This window comes from Notolabrus celidotus, chromosome 23 (assembly GCF_009762535.1).
Source record: "Notolabrus celidotus isolate fNotCel1 chromosome 23, fNotCel1.pri, whole genome shotgun sequence".
Lineage (NCBI taxonomy): Eukaryota > Metazoa > Chordata > Actinopteri > Labriformes > Labridae > Notolabrus > Notolabrus celidotus.
In genome coordinates, this window is record NC_048294.1 from 20125150 (window position 1) to 20147899 (window position 22750).

The 22750-nt window shown below is 42.4% G+C and overlaps 2 protein-coding genes across 3 annotated transcripts in view; one reads left to right on the plus strand and one right to left on the minus strand.

Moving 5' to 3' along the window:
- Positions 1-12680, minus strand: part of focad (focadhesin) — a 44381-nt gene extending 31701 nt beyond the window's left edge. Inside the window, exons 1-6 of the mRNA XM_034676503.1 lie at positions 12563-12680; positions 12359-12479; positions 6508-6579; positions 6346-6420; positions 4825-4979; positions 225-323 (exon numbers count right to left, since the gene is read on the minus strand). Coding sequence (XP_034532394.1) covers positions 225-323; positions 4825-4979; positions 6346-6420; positions 6508-6564 — 386 coding nt within the window. The 5' untranslated portion in view covers positions 6565-6579; positions 12359-12479; positions 12563-12680. The remainder of the gene's footprint in view (positions 1-224; positions 324-4824; positions 4980-6345; positions 6421-6507; positions 6580-12358; positions 12480-12562) is intronic.
- Positions 12681-15358: 2678 nt separating this feature from the next.
- Positions 15359-22750, plus strand: part of mllt3 (MLLT3 super elongation complex subunit) — a 54650-nt gene continuing 47258 nt past the window's right edge. Inside the window, exons 1-2 of one of the 2 annotated variants that reach the window (XM_034676505.1) lie at positions 15359-15508; positions 16201-16381. In XM_034676505.1, coding sequence (XP_034532396.1) covers positions 15497-15508; positions 16201-16381 — 193 coding nt within the window. In that variant the 5' untranslated portion in view covers positions 15359-15496. The remainder of the gene's footprint in view (positions 15509-16200; positions 16382-22750) is intronic. The other variant, XM_034676504.1, reaches the window with a different exon arrangement.

The window sequence follows — 22750 nt, forward strand, 5'->3', positions numbered from 1 at the left end:
AGACAACAATGAGGAGAGGAGGAGGAGAATCTGGTCTGTGTTGATGGAGAAGAGAGCATGGAGCCGGACCGCAGCGGATCAGAGACAGACCGGACACGGATCTGGTGGAAATCTGTATCTTCCTCAGATGAAATGCTTGATGTTCCTCCACACTTCTGTGGTTTATCAGTGAAATATAAGAACCTAAGTACAAATGAATAAAGACAAAAAGATGTGATGCTGACCTGATCGAGTACGGACATGTGAACGGTGTTCCTCGGTCTCTCTGGTCCACCTGCATCTGGAGCAGCCGTCCGATCACCGTCACCAGCCCCTGGAAGTTTCTGCTCAATGATCGAGGTGAAACAAAAACAAGGTGCATGTAAAGAAGCGACTGAAACATAGTGAAGTGGTTTACTGTACATGTGTGAACCTTTGCTTGAATTGTTTTAAGGCCCGGTTATTCAAAAGTAAAGAGAGTGGATTAAAACCATCAGGTTACAAAATAAGATAAGACCAGGGGATCAGATCTTTGTTCTCATCCAGATGAAACCTCCAGGTGATGATCTGGAAAACTTTAAAAATTGGTCAATCAAACAACATTTCTAGATTGAGGTTGATATTTTAAGTCTTTTTTTTTTTTTGTCTAATACCACAATGGTCACGTGTCAGATCAGGCGATCACAGAGTCATACATTTGTGACTGTCAGATAGATTATACAGCAGTGCCCGACCAATCATCACAACTGACGTGACAATGATGGAAGAAAGAGGGGCCAGGCGAGGCGACACATTGCAGTTATTCGCTGGGTTGCTGAAGTGCGTCTCTTATGTTTCGCTATCTTTTCACTTCTTCAGTCCGTCATGGTTGTCCCTCGACGACACATCATAAAGGAAGGGATGTTCCTCTGTCTCATAGCTTCACCTCGCAACTCCAACAACGTATCTCCTTGAACTTTGTCATTGTATTTGATTACGCCGAAGACTTTTGCACATGCAGAGCAATCTGTGCAGTCATTGTTCAGGGTCAGACATGCTAGATTCTGTCAGGTGATTTTCTGTTGCTCACTATGAGTCACTACACTGGAAAAATCGGTTGAGTTTCAGGTTTGACATATAATTAGGGCCCGAGCACCCACAAGGTTGGCGAAGGCCCTCTTGAAACCCGAGTGATTATTATTAGGGCCAGAGCACCGATGGTGGAGAAGGCCCAATTGTAACCCTAAGGATTGTTCTTTCTTCCGCCACTTAAAACGCATTTTTGGACCCCTGAACGTGAATGAAAGCGCGGATATTTTTGCACACTCATCGGGCCTGGTGCAAATTGCAAGTCATTAAAGGTCCCGCAAAAAAAATCTCAGTAGCGCCCCCTCGAGGTAAAAATAACACCCTAAGAATAGAGTTTTTTTGAGCTACATGCATGAAAAGTACTACGCATATTCATGGCATCAGGACGCACAAAAAAGCCTCTTGCACCCATATTCGAAACTCAACAGGAAGAGCACCATCTAGCTTTGAACATTAAAAATGGGGCCAAAATGGGTCCGTGCAAGGGTGCATACTTTTGCTAATTTCTCCTAGATCTTTTCTCCGATTCAGTCCAAACTAGGCACATTCTATAGGAAACCCATTGACGATTAAAATAAATTAAAGGCACTCCGTTCAGACTAAAATTTTGGGCGTGTCAGACTTTGGGGCGGGGCATCAAAAAAAAATGTCAGAAAATTGATTTTTGTGACTTTAAAATGCACGTAATCTCACCTCATCCAACACACTCATCAGGCCTTGGGAAAATTGCGACATTTTATGGGTGTCGCAAAAAAAATCAAAAAAATGTGCTCACTAGCGCCCCCTACAGTTTTCAAAAAACCCTCCCCATAGAGGTTATTTTGAGCTACATGCTTGAAAATCAATACGCATATTCATGGCATCAGGACGCACAAAAAAGCCTCTTGCACCCATATCCCAAACTCAACAGGAAGAGCACCACCTAGCTTTGAACATGAAAAATGGCGTCCAAATAAGGGTGCATACTTTCATTATCTTCTCCGAGGGCTTTTCTCCGATTCAGTCCAAACCAAGGGCAACCTATAGTAAACACATTGACTATTATAAAACCATTAAAGGCATTCCGTTCAGACTAAAATTGTGGGCGTGGCAGACTCTAAAGTTTGAGGTTTTCTTGGCAATCTGCCAAAAACTTGGAACATTCCCACAACCTAAGCCAGTAGGTGGTTTACCTGTGGCGGTGGCTCACTTAGGCGACGGTTGCAGGTGTGCGAGGGCCCGTTCATTGTCGCTTGCGGCTTTAATTCTTTCTTTTTTTCTTTCTCCTCGCCTCTTTGAAACAGCGCCCAGTTGAAGTTGAAAATTTTAAAAGGACAGCCCCAGAATACGGTTCAACATACATGCATGAACATTTTTTTGGATAGGTATCATGGCAAGACCTACAAAAAATCCTCTTGACATCGTGGTGAAATCCCAACAGGAAGTCGGCCATTTTGATTTTTCTGTTTTACACCCCATTATTTAGGGTATGTATTTATGTAAATGGCTCCTACAATTTTGCTCCGATCAACTCCCAACCATGCACATTTTGAAGAAGACACATTGACGATCAAAAGTTATCAGACATGATTTCTCTAAGTCAATTGGTGTGGGCGTTACACCTCGCTACATTGGGAGGACATTTTGGCAATCTGCCAAAAAATTTGAATCCCAATAACTCCTCCTCTTTTGAGTGTATTTATTTCAAATGTACTCGCAAACGGCCTTCACACCTTCATGAAGCATCACAGGTCAGACTGTGACCTATCGTTGAAGGGTGTCTCTCTGGCTACGCCTCAAACTCTGATGTCTCGCCATGAAACAGGAAATACTTATAGCTCATTCAGACAGTGTTCAACCTGTTTCAAATTGAATACACATGATCAGGGTCCATCCCTCAACACACCTACGGGTTCATTTCTCTCCAACAGCCATAGCGCCACCCACAGGAAATACATGGTACTGACATTTATATCCAATATCCAATATCCTCCAAAATTGACATGTTTCATCATGGACCCAGCCTGAACTCATCTATATACACGTTTGTCATATGAATAGCGCCACCTAATGGACACAATGAGTATTTACTCTCAGAACATGTTTTTAACATGCTTGTGATCACAACTCTTTCTATAATGATCTGTGATGAACAATCCTTCATATGCTCATAACTACTCGAGTATGCTCACAGTTTCAGCTTAGGCAGCACAGCAACACTTGCAGCACATCAGGCTGTGGCTTACATCAGGCGGTCGCGCACATCAGGCGGTCGCGCACATCAGGCGGTCGCGCACATCAGGCGGTCGCGCACATCAGGCGGTCGCGCACATCAGGCGGTCGCGCACATCAGGCGGTCGCGCACATCAGGCGGTGCTTGTACGAGGGCCCGCACATATCCGCTTGCGGTTTTAATTGTGTTTACTCTACTGCTAAAGCACACTAAAGCTCTGGATGTAAAGGAGCACAGGTGACAGATGTCATCTGGTAGCACGGCGTGGTTTGTCAGTGTGTTGATCTAGTAAATGGAGATAAAGTTGTATGTAGGCTGTGTCTGGTTAAACTGACATATAACCACTCCACCAGAGCAATGAGGAACCAGCACAGGCATGAGGACACTAACCTGCAAGGAACAGCTAGCTCTGCTTACTGTAGCCACACAGAGTAATTAGACCTTGTTTACCTGCAGACTCTGAGGTGTGTGTTCAATTAATCGGGCTCAGTTTTTAAGGTTTTCATAGTGTTTTCTTATCTTTAAACTTGTTGAATTAAAATTTTGGTGACTATGAAACCATGTATCACAACACAAACAAATATTAATGCTCCTCCACGTAAGGTCACAGATCATCTAATGGTTTCAGACACTCATTTGACTTGTAGGCATGAGGAGCTGGGGACCAAACTGCGCTTATGTGACTCAATTATGAGACTAAATTGCAACTTGCAAGGAGGAGCTAGCTTTGCTAGTGGTAGACACACTCTGCAGACCCATTTGACATCATGTACCTGCAGACTCTGTGACCCTGTGTTTATTAAACACAATAAATTGTGCTCAATCTTGAGTTTTTTCTTTCCTTTAGACTTGTCAAAAATATAATTTCAATTTCTAGGATGAGAAAATAAGTTACTCCAGAACACCGCCAATTTAGACCCAGCTCAAGTTGTGTCATGATGCTGTTAAATATATATATTTTTTTATATATTAGATGTATTAAACAGATGTTTTTGTCCAATTCTGAGGGTTTAAACACAACATCAAACAGATAATCGACCTGAAAACACTTTATTTTTGGTCGGTAAAACTAAAACAATGACCAAAGAGAGGCTCAAAAAACTTCACTGGGACTTGAGTTACTCTCAGAGTCTGATTAATCTCTGTGGCCTCCTCTCACATCACACTTTGTCATGTAATCTATTGTTCATGTCAAATTATTGTCCGGTTATTTTGGTCCCGGCGATCGTTGGCAGAAAGGTCGTTGAAAAAGCTGACTCAGCATTTTCCATTTTCCATTTTCCACATGAGTCATAGAAAAGGTCACCGTCGTGTTCGCCTGGCTCCTTCAGCTCTGAGGAAAATTAATGGATCCAAGTCAGCAGAGAGGACGGGGACAGGGTGGCAGTGTCCTGTTACTGAATTATGTCTCTGCATAAAGGTGACCTACTGAGCACGCTCCACCTCCATCATTACACCGGGAAGTCTGCGTTCATTCAGCCAGCTGTTTGATGTACCTGTTTGTACCGTGTGTGTGTGTGTGTGTGTGTGTGTGTGTGTGTGTGTGTGTGTGTGTGTGTGTGTACCTGGCTGAAGGCAGCAGGTTGAGCACACTGTTGAGTATGTGCTGCAGGTCTGCATGTCCCTGATCCACCAGCAGCACCACGGCATCACAGCAGGCTGAACGCACCAGAGCAGAGTCGGAGCAGCACTGCTGCCAGAGAGCCTCCAACGCCGAACCCTGACGCACACACACAGATCAAGATCTTAATCCAGACTTAGATCTAACTACTGCAAAAATAAATCAGTTTAAAGCACCATAGGAGCCACATTTGATGTTTTTTTATGCAGACATATAAATGTGATTGTTTTGAAGTACAGTGGGTTTCACTGTGCTAGAAAAAAAGCAGCCGGAGAGATCCCTCGCATGCACACGGAGAACAAGCAGCATGCAAACTACACACAGAAATGCCCAGCGGGATTCAAAACCAGGAAATTTCTTGTCTTGCACAGCGCTAAAACTTGGTTTATATTTCTGCATTGACCCTATTTAGAAGTGGCTAACGCGGACATGAGCACTACAAACTTGTGCTTCTAGCTATCAGGCACCTCTCCTTTGGAATCATCGACTAGTCAGGGTCCGGGAGGCAGACACCCTCTCTACTTTTAAGAGCAGGCTTCAAACTTTCCTTTTTGATAAAGCCTATAGTTAGAGCTGGCTAAAGCTTGGACTGGTTCTTAGTTAGGCTGCTATAGGCTTAGACTGCTGGGGGAACTGACACACTGGGATCCTGTCTTTCCCTCTCTCTCCTATTTCTGCCTGTCTCTTACTTTAACTCTCCCTGTCCCGTTAAAGTTACTAACCATAGACCTTTCTGGAGTCCCTGAGCTCCCTTGTCTCGTAATTTCCTCTGGATCTCTGCCGTAGACGGCCTGCTGTTGTGGACGTGACACACACCAGCTGATACAACTACTACTATCCGTCTCACCACTATCATCTCTCTCTCTCTTCATCTCCCTCTATCCCTCTCTCCAACCCAGTCTCAGCAGATGTGTGTCTAACATGAGTCTGGTCCTGCTGGAGGTTTTTGCCTGTTAAAGGAAGTTTGTCCTTGCCACTGTAACTTGCTAAATGCTGCAAAGTGCTCTGTTCATGGTGGATTAAGATGAGATCAGACTGAGTCCCGTCTGTAAGAGGGGACTGGATCTGATCTTGTCTGTTGGATGAGGGTCTTTGTTAATAATAGAACATAGAGTACGGTCTAGACCTGCTCTGTTTGGAAAGAGTCTTCAGGTAACATTTGTTGGGATTTGGCGCTATATTAATAAAGACTGATTGATCGAATTTACAGTAAATACATGTTGCTGTTTATCATACGGTAAGAGTGCTGACTTCTCTTGGCTAACATGGTGTCACTGTGGAGGTAGTTTGATTCACATCACTACAACTACAATTCGCTCTGGCTGCCAATCAATAACATCTCAAACAGAATCTTTAACTTCGTCAACAAAGCATGTCAGCGAGGTAAGTCCGGGAGCAAACTGTCCTCCTCTAACTTTTTTTACGCCGCTAAAGAAAGGTGTCTTCTCTCTTCATGCATATATACCTGTGTGGAGGACTGTAGGATTTGTCCATTTGGTCCTTTCTCTTTGAGCACAGCAGCAACAAGACTTCTCACCGTCTGAGGAAGAAAAAAGAGGAGAGCCTTTAGAATCAAAGTGAGGATCATTTTTAGAAACGTGCATAAAACTATCACAGAGGAGCTCACCTGAGCCTGTATGACCGGGCTGTGGAAATCAAACCGTATCTTCAAACCCTCCGCCATGACTGCTCGTCACACTGAGAGGAGGAGGAGGAGGAGGAGGAGGAGGAGGAGGAGGAGGAGGAGGAGGAGGAGGAGGAGGAGGAGGAGGAGGACGAGGACGAGAGGTAGGAGGATAGGAAGGAGGAGGAGGACGAGGCCAGGGGAAGGAGGAGGAGGAGGAGGAGGAGGAGGAGGAGGAGGAGGACAGGAAGGAGGAGGAGGATGAGGAGGACGACGACAACGACAATGACAACGATGAGTACAGGGAGGAATAGGAGGACAAATTGGAGGAGGATGACAAGGAGGAGGAGGACAGGAAAGAGGAGGAGCAGGACAAGGACAAGAAAAAGGTGGAGGAGGAGGAGGAGGAGGAGGAGGAGGAGGAGGAGGAGGAGGAGGTGGAGGACGAGGAGGACGAGGCCGGGGGAAGGAGGAGGAGGAGGAGGACAGGAAGGAGGAGGACAGGAAGGAGAAGGACGATGACAATGACAACGACGAGTACAGGGAGGAAGAGGAGGACAAATCGGAGAAGTATGACAAGGAGGAGGAGGACAGGAAAGAGGAGGAGCAGGACAAGGACAAGAAAGAGGTGGAGAAGGAGGAAGAGGAGGAGGAGGAGGAGGAGGACAGGGGGGCAGACAAGGATGAGGATGAGGACAACAGGAAGGAGAGGAGGACAGAATGCGGAGAAGGACAAGGAATAGGAATAGGAGGAGGAGGAGGAAAAGGAGGACAGAGAGGAGGAGGTGGATGAAGACAAGGACAGGAAGGCAGAGGACGAGGAGGAAGACGAGGAGGAGGAGGAAGAGGAGGACACTTTGTTAGTATAAGACTTCAACATTTTTTCCAGCGTGAACAGACTTTACTTCTGTCTGGACAAACTTCATGTTTTTATTTGTTTCAGTCCAGAGTCTCAGACATGAATTGTTCTCTCCTGTGAGCGATGCAGCACCTGTTGCTGCACACCTTTACCTGAGCACACGTTCCTGCAGCAGCAGTAGCTCTGCGTGGAGGTATTCAGACCTTCATCCTTTGAAAACTGATCACTGTTATCAGATTATTGGCCACAAAGCCACAAACATCGTTTAGGTTTCAATTATTCAGGAGACGTCAGCGAACCAGCTCAGGTGGTCTCTACACCTGAGAGTCGACCGGGTGCTGAACACCTGAGAGTCCACCAGGTGATCACCAGCTGTCTGAGGCCTGAGCTCCACAGCTGCTGCTCACCTGAGAGGATCTGACCGACTCGCTCTGAGAGGAGGATCAAACACTTCAACAGAAACACGTCTGATTCACTGAAAGGAGGAATACAAGGAGGAGCAGAGTTTGATCCTCTGATTGATGACATCATCAGTCTCCAGAGTTCATCTAAAGGAACTAAACATGACTCTGATCAACGTGATCAACATGGGATCAATGGATCCACAACAGGTAGGCTTCAAAATATAGAGAGGAAAACATGAGAGGGAAGAAAGAGAGTATAAAGAAGAGGAAGAGGAGTGAGGAAAGAAACATGGGGAGAAGAAGGAGGAGGAGGGTGGAGAGACGGAGGAGAGAGAAGGGTGAGAACGAAGGACAGAAGATGAGAAAGCGGACGGAAGAAGGAGAGAGGTGGAAGCCAAATTAAGTAGACAAGAAGGGGAAGAAGAAGTGGAGGAGGGAAGGATTAAGAGAGGAGAGCAGGGGGGAGAAGGAGGAAGAGGAAAGGAAGGAGAGGAGAAAGTAGGAAGAGAAAGGAGGAGGAGAGGAGAAGGATTGAGATGAAGAGGAGAAGAACATGGGAAGGAGGCGACAGTAGAAGAATGGAAAGGAAGAAGATGAGGAAGGGAAATTCTAAGAAACAGGGATGAAAGAAGGAGCGGAAACGAGGAGAAAAGGGAAAAAATAAGTGGAGAGAGATGAGAAGAGGGAGGAGAAGGAGAAGGAGACGAAGAAGAAAGGAAAGGAATGGGGAGAAGAAGGAAGCGGGGGAGGAAAGATGGTGGAGGAGAGAAGCAGGAGAAGCAGAGGAAGAGGATAGAAGATGAGTAGAGGAAGGAGAAGGAGAGAAGGCAAGAAAAATTGAGAAGAGAAGAAGGGGAAGAGAAGTGGAGGAGGGGAAGGATAAGAGAGGAGAGAATGGGGGAAAGGAGAAGAAGAAAAAAGAAGGAGAGGAAAGAGTAGGAAGAATAGGAGAAGGAGAGGAGAAGCTGAGATGAAGACCAGAAAAGGAGGAGAAGAGGTAAAAAGAAGAGAGGGAGGAGAAAAAATGGGAAGAGGAGGTGAAGAAAAGAGGTAAAGAAGAAGAGAAAATACAATAAGAGAGGAAGAGAGGAGGAATGGAAGAAGAGAAGTGGGGGAGGGAAAGAAGGAGAAAAGGAGGAAAAAGGAAAAGGGAAAAAATAAGTGGAGAGAGATGAGAAGAGGAGGAAAAGAAGAAGAAAAGTAGTAAGGGACAGAGAGGAGGCAACAGAGGGAAAAGAGAATAAAAGAGGACAGGATGGAAGAAGAAATGGACGTAGTAGATGTAGAGGAAAGAAGAGGAGTTACAGCTGACAGATACAACATGAACGAGAGAAGACGTCAGCTTGTTCCAGAGAAGAAGAAGAAGAAGAAGAAGAAGAAGTGATCAGCTAAGTAAAAAGGAGATTTTCAGAATAAAAGCCAACATAAAAAAATCTAAATCAGCTGTTAGAAAGTTTCACTCCTCTTCCCAGCTCCTCCATCTGTAAACTGATCTGTTCTTCTTCTTTATTTTAAACAGGGAACAGGATCCTCCCGTGGCCTCACCCTTTCACCCCCTCCCAAACAGCCCCCCCCTCCCTGCTGTTATCTCTCTGATAAGCTGCTGCTGTTCTGAACTGTCATCCACCCTGCTGCTGCTGCTTCTGCTTTTCTGCTCGCTCTGCTGCTCTGCTGTTCTGAACTGTCATCCACCCTGCTGCTGCTGCTCTTTCTGCTCGCTCTGCTCCGGCTCCCAGCTCCTCCAGCTCCACATGGACAGGTAAGTCAGCGACACCTGCTTCACCACAACACCTCAAACTTACTCTACACATCATAAAGTCCTGTGTTAGTCTAAATGAAGGTAACACAGCCGTAAACATGTGTGAACTCTCACGTTAACGCTCTTTAAAGTTAGTTAGAGAAGTTTTACAAACACGAGAGCTGCTGAAGTTTCTAAACTCTCCTCATGTTCGAGCCGATCTTCTTCATCTCTGATTCAAACTTTAAAAAGTGTTAGTAGAGCGAGCTGTTCCAGTGTTTTCTGCAGCATATTTACCTTACAGCAACACAATATGTGCCTGCCTGTACTGCTAGCTCTGCATTAGCAATAGAAGAGAGGACAATGCATGAACAGTGTTGAGCCGACAGCGCTTTAGAAATGACTCTGCTGAGGCTTTACTGTGTGACAGGCTGCCGGACACACACGTGGGAATTTTTGAGAGCCTTTCCAGCACCCCCGCACGCACCGCTTCATGGCCGAGCTGAAGGACAGGAGTCACACGAGTACGGACTGAGGCCTGTTTACTTTACTCTTTAACAGGGTGAGGGTTTATTCACACTGTTTATTCACTCTTTGTGCCTTACTAAAGCAAAACAGACCGTGAGGACGAAAGTCAACTCTTTCTGAGTCATAGTTTTAAACTTTGCTTAACGCCTGCTCTGAGGGTGCTTTTCAACAGCAGGAACTTGGGACCTTCTGGGGAACTAGCCCATTTTGACAGCAGGAACCAGGGTCTAATTTAGTTCATGGGAAGTTAACATCCCCTGAATAGCCCCTGCTGGGGGGTAGCACTTTCCAAAAGTTCTAAGAACTGTGGGGACGGGGCCTGCAATGCTGAACTCGGTTTAATAACTCCTGAACATTGGTCTTCTCTGAGCCTGATAGTGTGAATGCGTCTCTGTCAGCTCCCAGTGTTACAGTCTGAAGAGTGGCCCTGTAAACTGGAGACCTTCAGCTGAACGTGTCAGTGTTTATGGAGTTTACAACAGCTGTTGAAACACAGAAGGAGTCCTCGGGAATGCATCCTAGTATATCCTCATCAGATATGTAATGATCATCTAAAAACGTTTGTGAGGGATGCATCCGGCTGAAAGTCTCCAGTTAACAGGGTCGCTCTTTAAAATGAAACACCGGTCCATCTCTGACGTGGCTTTTAAAATCTGTCTTCTTGCTTTAAATCGAGTATTTCAGGCATTTTGAATCCTTTTTGTCTCTAGAGCTCGACTCCTTCCAAGTGTGGATTCAGTGAATCCATCTGTAATAAAGCACGATCAAAACAGGTCAAGAAAAATCTCCTTCATGCTAACAGGCTAACTGTGGTGTCCCACATGACGATGCCCGCCTGTCTGTCTCCTTCTATGACGTTATATTTGTTATTTTTGTCTTACTGCCCTCTACTGGTCTGGTGGTGAAGTGCAAATTATTTTATAGCTTCTCCATACGTCACTTGCCTGATTAGTATAATCTTCACAGGACTTTTTGCCACAGTGGAATTGCAGACAACAACTGGCCACAGGAACCATTTGGCACCTCTAGTGTTCTGACAGACAGCTTTTTTCCTAAAAGATTTTTAACCAAAACAGTTATCTTTAAGTTTACATTGTTTCCCTGCAAACTTTCCTATTCAGCGGTAGGTTCAGAAGCGTAAAGTATTTCTACTTTGATGACAGTTTGCACTACGGAAGCCCTACATGGTCATGTTTCAACACAGTTTATTCACTCTGTCTTCCCCATTGTTAAAAATGTTTTAAAATGCAATCATTTTGAGAAAGATCTAAACTTAAACCTTTTAAAACATCACAGGAGGTCGCCTCCCAACTAATAACGATAACATCTTCAGAATTTTGTCTTTCATCTCAAAATCCCAACTTTGATCTAAGAATTACGTCTTTAATCTCAGAATTATGACTCGAATCTAAAAATTATGACTTTGATCAAAAATTCAACTTAAATCTAAAAATTCAACTTTAATCTAAGAATTATCTTTAATCTAAGAATTACGTCTTTAATCTCAGAATTACGACTTTGATCTAAGTATTCCCACTTTAATCTAAGATTCCACATTTAATCCCAGAATCCGACTTTAATCTCAGAATTACGACTTTGATCTAAGTAATCTGTCTCATATCTTTTGTCTTTAATCTCAGAATTACGACTTTGATCTAAGTATTCTTTTTTTAATCTCAATATCTTTTTAATACTCTTTATGGCCCTAATCCTCTGCTGTATATTCAGGTATAAATGTTAAAGTTGTGAAAAAACAGAGCATGTGCTGATAACGGTGTCACATCATTGAACATAGTAGGGGTAACTTGACATTTTCCTGTTTTTGTTATTAAAACATATCTTCTGGTGACTTATATTTATGCCGAATTAAAGTATACTTCCTCCTTTGTCAAATAATCCCCTCCATGATTTTTTATTAAAGACAACATTTCTACAATAAGTGAGTAAAGGTAAGGTCGACAGATTTTCAGATGAGGTTCTGATATGTTCTCACTTCCTCTGAAGCTAGTCGTGGTCCTGATGATGACTACGTGTCATAATACAAACGCAGTTACGACACAACTGAAGGAAAAAATTGTGTTGGACCTCCTTGTTTAATATTAAAAATAATATAATGGTGATAATCTAAAAGGAGTTGGCAAACTAAGTTAGCTGAACCGGCTAGTAATAGCAAAGAAACACATGAGTTATCCACATCAATGCTAAAGCTGACGCATATAAACATGCATGAGCAGTAATAAACCGGCTTGTTTTACATAAATATACACTTCTGTTAGTTAAAAGCAAGAGAATTGTAAGTTATACGTGTTGTTGTCTAAAGTTTACCTCATTCATCCAGCCTCCTGCACACCAGCATGGGACTACGGCGAGTACCGAGGGACAAAAAGGTCGAAACCGATCTTTCAACCAGCACTTGCTTATTAGATGGCGATTCTTGTTTCAAAGTCTGTAAATAACAATCAATAGTACTATCAGAATTCATTTGGAAGCTTTGCAAAGCACTTTCCCATAAAAGTATACAAACCAGACCTTTTATCTGACAGTTGACAGCTGCTTATCGATTCCCTTTCCCGCCACATGTCAGTATCAGGGTGAGACAACATGGACATGCTATAGAAGTTAACATCTGTCCACCTGAGATTAAAGCTCCTGTGGGGAATTTCTTGCGGATTATGAAACAAACTGAAATTAATGCATATGCTTCTACATTGACATAACAATATAATACAGATCATCAGAGATAAGATTTGTTATTACTATAGCATAGTTTTTAACTTGCAACCACTGCCAGGGGGTAGGTGTCAGATGACGTAATTCACAGCCACTAAAAAAAACATGCCTTTCTCCTAATATCATAACTTAATACTATTTCAACTACCTTTTTTAAAAATGAGTATTACTTTTATTATTATTATAAAACAACTTTTCGCTTGTAATTCAACTTTCTCAATTATATTTTTATTTTATTCTGCCAATATGAGGATTTATTTTCTTGTAACATTAAGAGAAAAAATCATAAACTACTTTGTAATATTGTGACATTTTATGATAATTGTATGATGTTTTACTTCTTGTAATACAACAAAGAACATTCTATACTACTTATTTTCATACTCTGAATTTTTCATTTAATATTTCATATGTTTTCCCAAAACACGAGGACTTTTTTTTCTTGAAAAATATTTGTTTTTTTTCTCATAATGAAACAATTCCATTGTCTTACAGCTTTTTCTCAAAATATTCATCTTTTGTCTTCTAATCTTGGAATGTACTTTCTTTCTAACCCTGACCTGATAAACAATCGCCAAAGCAAAGAGTTTTGAGAATATACTCTATAAGATGAATAAAATCACAGTTATAATAAAAGAAATACAGTCCATAATAACTCGCTGCATATTTTGGTTTATTTGCTGAAAAACTTTAGTATTTTGTGTCATAGCTCAGATTCTTGTCATATTTAAAACTCTTAACAAACCAGTTTGTTGGAGTCTGAACGCCCTGGTCGGACTTGAACATCTCATAACTGTTGAACACGCTTCATTCGCCGGTTTTCCCCTGGGACTTGAAGGCAGCATAATTACAGGAGCGTTACGAGGACCTGATTGGAGGATCGTGTATTTGCTGTCCTCTAATTGGCTCTTTATGTCTCGTGCCCCGTCTGCAGCCTCAGCGGGTACACCAAGTTGCGCGTGCGCTTTATCCTCAGCGTCGTTGAGTTTGCAAAATTCAGGAGGAAAAGTACCGGAAGTGGGACAAAGATCTTACAAAGTAAAAGGATGGAAAACAGGTTTATTTTTAGAAACTTTATTTTGGTAAACTAATTTGTTTAATCCAGTTCAAGAAAACGTAATACTTTAAAGATCTATGACCGATTTACTAAATGGCATGGGCTGTTCAAAAGGCTCCTTTAATATCATAGTTCTTATTCATCCACTGTATATAGTCAGACTCAGTTCAATTCAGTTGTTACAGCAACCCAGACATAAGTACAAGTACAAGATTCATAGTTAGTTAGTTTCTTTATGGATGAACAGGACACATTCTGAGATAAGATAAGAGGTACCAATTTGTCCAAAGGGGTCACATAACTCAATAAAAATCCTCCCAGGAGCTTTAAATGCTGACTTGGGTCTTTATTTCTTCCTAAGAATCAGTACATTTCACGTAAGTCTCTTTTTGGCCAACAGTTGGTTAAATTAAAAACATTATTGTGAACCATAATTTATTCCTGGCACTAAAGTCAGAGCCTCATGTGGAGAAAACAGTGATTTCCTGTCTCTTTTTTAATGAACTCATTAAATGGATCTGTAACGGCTATCCCTGCAAGCAATTTTTTGTTCTAGAAGCATTCTGTTCATGTACAGACATTTTTACTGTAATGTTTTCAGCAGGAAGTTTTGTGTTCACAAAATGTTCTTGGACAACATTCTCTTAAAACATTAATAAATTTTTGGTAAAACCTTAAAAATGTTAAGTGACAACAGTGCTTGAATATCATGCCCTAATGTTCCTGAAATGTTCTCAGATAACATGCCCGTAAAACATTCAATAATCTGTGACCCAAAGAATGTTATCAAATGATACTTCAAATGTTAAAGATAAAAGTTCTGTCTTTGTTCTAATGAAATATCACCTGAAAATTCTTAAATAAAAAATTTATTGATTTAAGGCATCAGAAACATCCTGAAAACATTTTTTACATGTTAACTAAAATGAACATTATTTAAAGCTCATGTGAGGAACTTTCTGTTTGTGTTGACTTTGGCACCCTCCTATGGACTAAGTGATCTTGCTTATTTTGTCCTGTACATGTGTAAATTATGTTATCTCCTCCTGCTTTCAACTAACAGTCAACTATTTCACTCATTAAGAATATTTACTGCAGAAAAAGGGTTTTTCGTGACGTGCTGTCCATCACCTCATCTGACACCTACCCTCTCACAGTGATTTCAGGCTTTAAAATAACAAAACGGAAATGATCAATACCTTTTCTAACAATCTTGTTTGCTTTTCTAGGTCATAAAGAGGCATCACTGTTCTTTTCAGTCCATTTCATGACCACTCAAAAACTCCTCACAGGAGCTTTACTTCGATAGACATCATTAAGTTGTTTTTTGAGTATTACACTCAAAACCTTGTCTGTTACCTAAATATTATATAAATGTCATCTGAATATTAAAAAAAAATGTTCTTCTTTCATTAATAGTTAACAAAAAAGGAACATTATTTTAATTGCTAAACATCATTAAGATGGGGAGATAAAATCAGTATTTATTTTGAAAATCAGCACCGGAAACGCTTTATATGAACCCTGGTGATTGACCGCCGGCGAGCCGCGTAAAGTCTGGAGTGAGACTGCGGACCAGTAGAGACCATGTCCGCCGTCATAAGCAAACTGTACTCACCTCTGCTCTCATTTAAAACTCACTCTCCATGAAATAACAGGAACGCTGGGCCCAAAGGATGGCCAACTCGGTGAGTAACCGCAGAGAGGATTGTGTGTCCTGTCCGGCCTGATGGAGTCTCAGTCTGGACCTTTCTGCTGCTCTACCTCACCGGAGGACCGAGCCGGTGCTTTTTCACTCCGGAACGAGGATTTTAGAACCGAGCTAGCACGAGCCGATGTGTGCCGCTATCCGCTGAGTGGACGTTACAGCACAGAATCACGCCTTAAAACGTGGCGTTTCTGTAGTTTTCGTTAACACGCATGAAAAGTCGGGTTTTAAACGCGTTAATTGGATGTTTTTCAGAGTGAATGGAGTCTATTAATCAATTCGGCGTTATATTCACACAATGTTCCCTAAAAAGAAGCTGTGAAATCTGGAAAAATGTCAACTCACATGAGGGGATTCTTGTCATTTTCATTGCGTTTTTCAGCAGCCACGTAGCCTTACTCCTTTGAGGTGTTAACAGGGATGTGTGCAGTTTTAATTCATAATGCATGCTGTAATTATTCATATATTTGTAGGACTGTATTTAACACGAAAAAGTAGTTAATCCTGTTGTGGCAGGTGTGTGGATTAGGAAAGGAGGGATTTTTCGTTAAATTAGCAGATTTTTAAATGGGGTTTGGTCCATCTTAAAAAAATGAGTAAAGGTTGCACATCATACCTGCTTTATTGACATATGTTTCCTTCTTTAATTGAATTATCTTTTTTATCTCAAAGGGTGCTGTTCAGGTGAAACTAGAACTTGGTCATCGAGCCCAGTTCAGAAAGAAACCCACTGTGGAAGGCTTCACCCACGACTGGATGGTGTTTGTGAGAGGACCGGAGCACAGCAACATCCAGCACTTTGTGGAGAAAGTAGTTTTTCACCTGCACGAAAGCTTCCCTAAACCAAAAAGAGGTAGGACACCTGAGACACCTTTTGTCTGATGCTTTTCAGTGGTGTGCTGTTTTATCAGCATGCATCCTGCTGCTGAGTCTGACCATGTGTGGATGCTGCAGAACAACTCGCCTCCATGCAGATTGTGGAGGAAAGTCAGTGTGTTTTGGTTCTGCTGTGCATTTAATGTCCTGCTGCACAGTAAGCACTATATGGTGGCAAATAAAACGAGTGATGTGTGTCGTTTCTCTGTGATTCCCCAGGACAGAAGGGGAGGAACATTGGAATAATGTTTAATGGAGCACATTGTGTTTTGGCGTTTAAATGTCACTCCCTGCAGACGCTTTGCTCTAACACCCTGCTGAACAGAATCACACCTAATGGTACTTTGAGTTTTAGAGGTGTCAAGGGTAGGACTGCTGATCGTTGTGGTTACATGCAGACTCAGCTGAACACAAACCTGCTAAAACTAATGACTGATCATTAAAACATTCAGAGTCTCCACTCAGCATCCTCTCTGGACTAACGTCAGAAGTCCGCCTATCCGTGGTCTAACTTATGTCCCTGATGTTGTTGTGGATCAGACTGTGAATGTGTGAGATCCCATCATACAGGGCAGGTAGAGTATGCAGAGGAGACTCAGGATACTGTTCCAAATATTAGCTGCTGAAATCCTCTGTGTTTACCTGGAGGAAGGAGGCTCTGATAAACTCTCCAGCGACTGTTGAATCTGCACTTGTTGTTTTATTCACACTCATGCTAGCTGCTGCTACTGATGCTTTGTATTCCTTCAACATATCTTCATTGCAATTTCAACCTTTAATACAAGTTTCAAGATTAGTTGAGGACTTTTCCCTCCTCTCTGAATACTTGCAGCATGTTTTGCAAGTTTAAATCATTTTCTCCTCTGAAACCGTGAAAACATCCACACCGGTGACGCCATTTTTACTCTCTTGCAGCTTGTTGCTGCTGCGCTTGTTCTTCTTCTCCGTACATAATGCAGGATTGCATACTGCCACCTACGGGGCTGAAATAGCAGTAATGCATGTTATGTCTGCTACGATCACTTACTCTTTTAGTCCAGAGGAGTGGTTTGAAATGTACAATAACAACATGTCGTGATGGGACAGATTTGAATGGAAAGCTGTTCCGATTTTTGAGATTAAAATACCAAAATTTGGTGCCGGTGATTGGATTACTGTGTCTGAAGACTGAGGTGAATGTTGAAAAGAGCAAAGAGTGAACATTATTTTAATTGATAAACATCATTAAGATGTTCTTTGTATATTACACTCAAAACCTTGTCTCTTACCTAGATATTATCAAAACATCATCTGAATGTTAGAGATAAAAAATGTTCTTCGTTCACTGAAAATCAACAAAAAAAGGAACATTAATTGTTTCATTTCCACGTGTTGCAAAGAGTGAAATAGTCCAGATTTCTGCAACTTGTATTAAAAGTCAAGTTCATGAAGACTAGTTAAATAGTTTAATGTTGCATGTTATTGGAGGAGTATTGTATTGACTACAGGAATAGGTAATCTTCTTTGCATCCTCAGGCTGTTCTCTGATTGGTCCATTTGTAGCAGACTCTTATAGCATCAGTTGTGTCTCTCAGTGTGATCTTACTTTTTTGATTGATGACGTTTTATCACCGCCCGCTCCTCGTCTGCTAAGTGCACCGGGCTGTTCAGTCTTGGTGGGGTTTTTCTGTGCTCGGGTGTTGGAGGATCTGGAGTCCTAATGGAACATCTGGAGAGGAAGAGATCAATTAAAACCTCCTTCTGGTTCAGGTTTTTTGACCCCACTTCAGCTCTCAGGGAGTTCAGGGGTTGTTTTATGGGACTAATGTTTGGCGTTGGTCCAACAGAGCACTGTTCGTTCACATCAAACTGTAAAACCTCTTCTCCTCTGTGCAGTCCACACTGTCTTCACACCAGCTTTATGTTCTGATGTAAATATTTGAATGAATCCCTGAGTCTCTTCTGTCCTCAGAGACGTGTCCTCCTCCAGAACGATGTGTTTGAGCTGCCGATCCTTCAGCATTGTTGATTTAATGATGTTCGTAACGTGGCCTACCTGTTGATGCTAGCAGCTGATCAGGACGTTGAATGGTCACTTGTGGACGGAGGTTTGTCGTGTTCCTGAGTTGATTTTAAAAAAATTCTGCAGAGCTCGTCCGACTCCAGACTTCAAAATGCTCGCAATTCTTTGCTTGTGTGGTTAAAGTTTCTCGTCCATGCTTATTTGTTTTGATCACACAGTTGGACTTCTACGCCCCCTTGTGGCTTTATTAGGTACTGCACCCTGGCGGTGTAGTTTGCCGCATAGATTCTGCAGCATGTGCATCAGTGCACGCATGGACAAGGATGATATGGATAATTTGAGCACAGCTTTAGTACCCAAAGGGAGAGACTAACACTGGAACTTTTTTCATAGGAGTACAGGCACCTTTTTAGGCAGCCTCAGGATTTGCTTTTGGAGATCAGGAATCTTTTAGAGGGTTTAGAAACTCCTATGGGGGTCCAACAGCCTTGACTCTGTAATCCCTCACCGGCTGAGGAGACCTACGAGGGCCTCATTAACGTTTCTGAGGCACCCAGGAACTTTAAAAACATTAAGGAACACAGCCAGGAACTTTTTAAAGGAGCTCAAGCTAACTTTTTGGGGGCTCAGAAGTGTTTTTAAGGGAACTTTTTAAGGAACTCGGAAAAAAGTTCAAGACGCTCTTAAAAGTTGTCTGACACCCAGAAAAGTTCCTAGGACCATTTTTTAAAGGACCCTGGAACTTTTATGGAATTAAAGAGCTATATCAGGAGTTTCTAAATTAAAGGAACTTTTTTAGAGGGTCGAAGGAACCTGTTCTTTCACAGGGCTCTAAACTTTTTCAAATGGGTTCAGGAACTTTTTAGAACCCAAAGAACTTTTTGAGGAGCTAATTGCAACTTTAAAGGAATTAAGGGTCAGTGCCATGAACATTTAGGAGCCCAGGAACCTTTCAAGGGGCTCTTTTTAGGGACTCTGAGTTTTACCAGAGTTACGAGGGTCTAAATTACATTCCCGCTGTGTTGTCTCTGCTTATTACCAGGTTACACTCAGGAGGGAAGTCCTGAAGGAACCTTTTAGTCTCCAGGATCAATTACTGGACATTAGTTCCTAGGTCTTTTAAGTGGAAATCAGTCATTACCTTCATGCCTAGAAGTGTTTTGCTGTTGAAAAGGTCTCCGTCTTTTTCTTCCAGTTTGAATAAACGACAGCTCTTCATTGCTTGAGACACCTGAACGGCCTTAAAGTCTAGTTAGCCAAGCACCACCTGCAGAGATCAGATCGATGAATCACAAGTGAAGAAGTTGATGCATTTCAAGCTCTCGAAAGCAAGCAGCAAGTTAGAAATCTAACACTGTGTTGATTTCCCCCGCTGCCTCCGAGCCATCCATAAATCAAATTCCTATCTGCTGATACTGAAACCCTCAGAGCTTAAATTTCTCCTAAAAGGCTTTTGATTAGAAGGAACCAAATAAGATCTGGCTCCTGCACCCTGCATCTCTCCCCCTGCACTTTCAGTTCTGCAGCAGCGTCTTGATGAATGTGACATGAGGCTCAAAGAGTTCGGCCCGAAGCCCAGCAGGAGAATACTTAACCTTCAATAAGTCTCCCGGTTTGACACATGCCATGAGATCTTTGCCGAGTCTGTGAAGTCTTTGGGGCCTGCGTGTTTTTACACGGTGACAAATTGTGAGCCGAAGTGCTTCCTGATCTGTTGGGACTTCAGAGTGTTCCTAGTTCAAACACAGCCGAGTGTAATTCATCAGAGGGGAGGACTCGAGTGTTTCATGTGTTAAAAATGCTCCGGGGAGAGAGGATTTTGTCACATTTTAACTAAAACCACTCACAACTAAACTTATCTTCATTATGGCCTTTAATGGGGGAGAAAACTGAAAAACGCTCCTTCATCCCGGCTGATTTTGATCGCACCTCTTCATCTCAAAGCGTTTAGGTTTGGATTCCTGAGTGCTTTTAAACCGGAGCTTCATTTTCTGCATAATTCTGGATTTTAAAGCTGGGGTTAGTAGTCAGATTTAGATACACTTTTTGTTATACTGGTTAAAATGATCTTTATATTCTGATGGCAATCAATACATAATGTGTTCTTTAAAAAAAAGGTAAAAAAAAGCCACTATCTACAGCCGAAGTAAACCTGGGAAATCACCAACCAATCCCTGCCATCAGGATCCAGATTATGAAACCAATCAAATCCTGTCCTGCCGTTCTGCCCGCCTCCTGCGCGTACATTTCATGTTTGTTTGTGTTTTTAACTTTCACTATGATAATGTTTTGGTGTTGTCTTACCGCTGAGTGAACATGAGTTGACGTAGTGCAAAACACAAACGATGATTTTGAATCAGTCACGATCATATGGTCGCGAATCAGCAGTGCTCGTGCATGTGAGCGAGGCGTCGTTTTGGAGGAGCTAAACCCTAGCTTTAATAACTAAAAGGTGCAGAAAGTTTTTGTGTTCCTCAGTTTTATCGCTTCAGCCAGCAGCAGTGAAACAGGCAGTAATGTCTGTAACATGATCCTCTGATATTATTGGACTACATCCTGTAAAAGTTTCAGTTTTTTTTGACAAGGTATGATTGGTATTCCCTGTATCTGACAGTGTTACCTGGGAGAAGCCGGAGTCGGCCCTAACCGACTTGGTGCCTAGGCAAATGTATACCGGCATCGCTCTACCTTTTAACTAGGGGTGGGAATTGAAAACCGGATCCGACTTAGTTCCAATTGATCAATTCCATTGGAATTGTACACCTCAAATGTTATCGATTCTTCTCAACGATTCATTTCCCAGCACAACATCATGTCACATCAAGGTCCGTTGCATTACGTCCACACTCTGTGACGCAGAACTCCTTCAACCATGAGGAAACATGGAGAGGAAATTATTTTTTCCTCTCCAAATTCAAAGTCTGTTCATCCGGGCTCGAGGGGTCACGTGCGGACTCACGTGGCCGAGAATGGGGTCAACCTGTTGTTCAGTATGTTCAAGTTGAATATGTTCATGTTCAGTCTTGTGCAGACATCATTTTGGAAAAAATAAATGGTTCCTTTTGGTGCGGAAGACTGTGTGAAACTACATTTTTTCCCCCTCAAAAAATACTCAGGAATCGTTAGGAGAATTGATAAGGAATTGGATTGATAAGCAGAATCGACAATGACATTGACATTGATAAAATCTTAGCAATTCCCACCACTAATTTTAACCCCAAATTATATGAAATAAAACAAAATTATTTTTCCTATTATCTTCACATTTTCTTCCCACTCATTTAGGGTGCTAATAGCGCCCCCGATGGACAGCCGGCACCATTAGCATTTGCCTATACTGGTTATGCCACGGGCCGGCCTATGCCGAACGAGAAATGAGCTATCCAGACTACACTCATTTTTTTAACCAGTCTATGAACATGTTTATTTCAGCTGTGAAGATGGTCTTCTTTGAATGGTGTGTATGTGGTTTCTGGTACTTGCGGAGCCAGCCTCAGGTGGACACTCGAGGAACTGACTTGATTTAACACTTCCGCATTGGCTTCAATTCTGGCGGCCGGGGTTGCCCTTTTTTCAACACGCACTGTTTGTTCGATTTTCCGTCAGGTTCATAAACAACATGTGGTGTCGTATTACATTCATCTATCAGGGAGGTATTTTAAAGGTGATACATCATGCAAAATCGACTTTTTAATGGTTCTCTACCTGAAATATGTGTCCCTGGCATGTCTACAAACCCCCCTGAAAATGAAAAAAATCCATTCTGCCCCTGTTCTGATTTCTTCACCTTTCTGTAAATGTGTGCTGAAACGAGCCGTTTCAGTTTTCAGTGTTTTTTACGTCACAACCACATCCGGTCTTTAACGGAAATCAGAGCTCGGAGCTTGTTCAGCCCATAGACTGTATAAAATACAACTCAACTCCTCCTCCGTTTTTCATTACGTCACACGTGTGCTAACAAGGAGTTTAGGAGGGAGGCATGCTAGTTGTAGGCTGTCTTAATAAATACAAAGTTCGGTTTTACTCCCCACGTCTGCAGATTTGAAGATCTAGTGGAGGATTTTTATTTATCATGGATAAGTGCTAGCGCTAGTTAGCATAGCTACATAGCTACATGTCGTAGCTGTAGCTGTGTACCAAGACACACGTCCACATACTGACAAATAAAACTACAAGAAACACTAAATCTGTGACCAATCGTTCAGAAGGGTCCTGCTGCAGGCGCCTCTCCGTCAGGATCAGATTCTGGATCAAATTCAGAGGTTGAAGTAACGCGGGTCTGTGAGCAGCCGTGTATATTTAGCCAACATGTAAACATTAGATCAACATGCTGGAGAGCCGAGG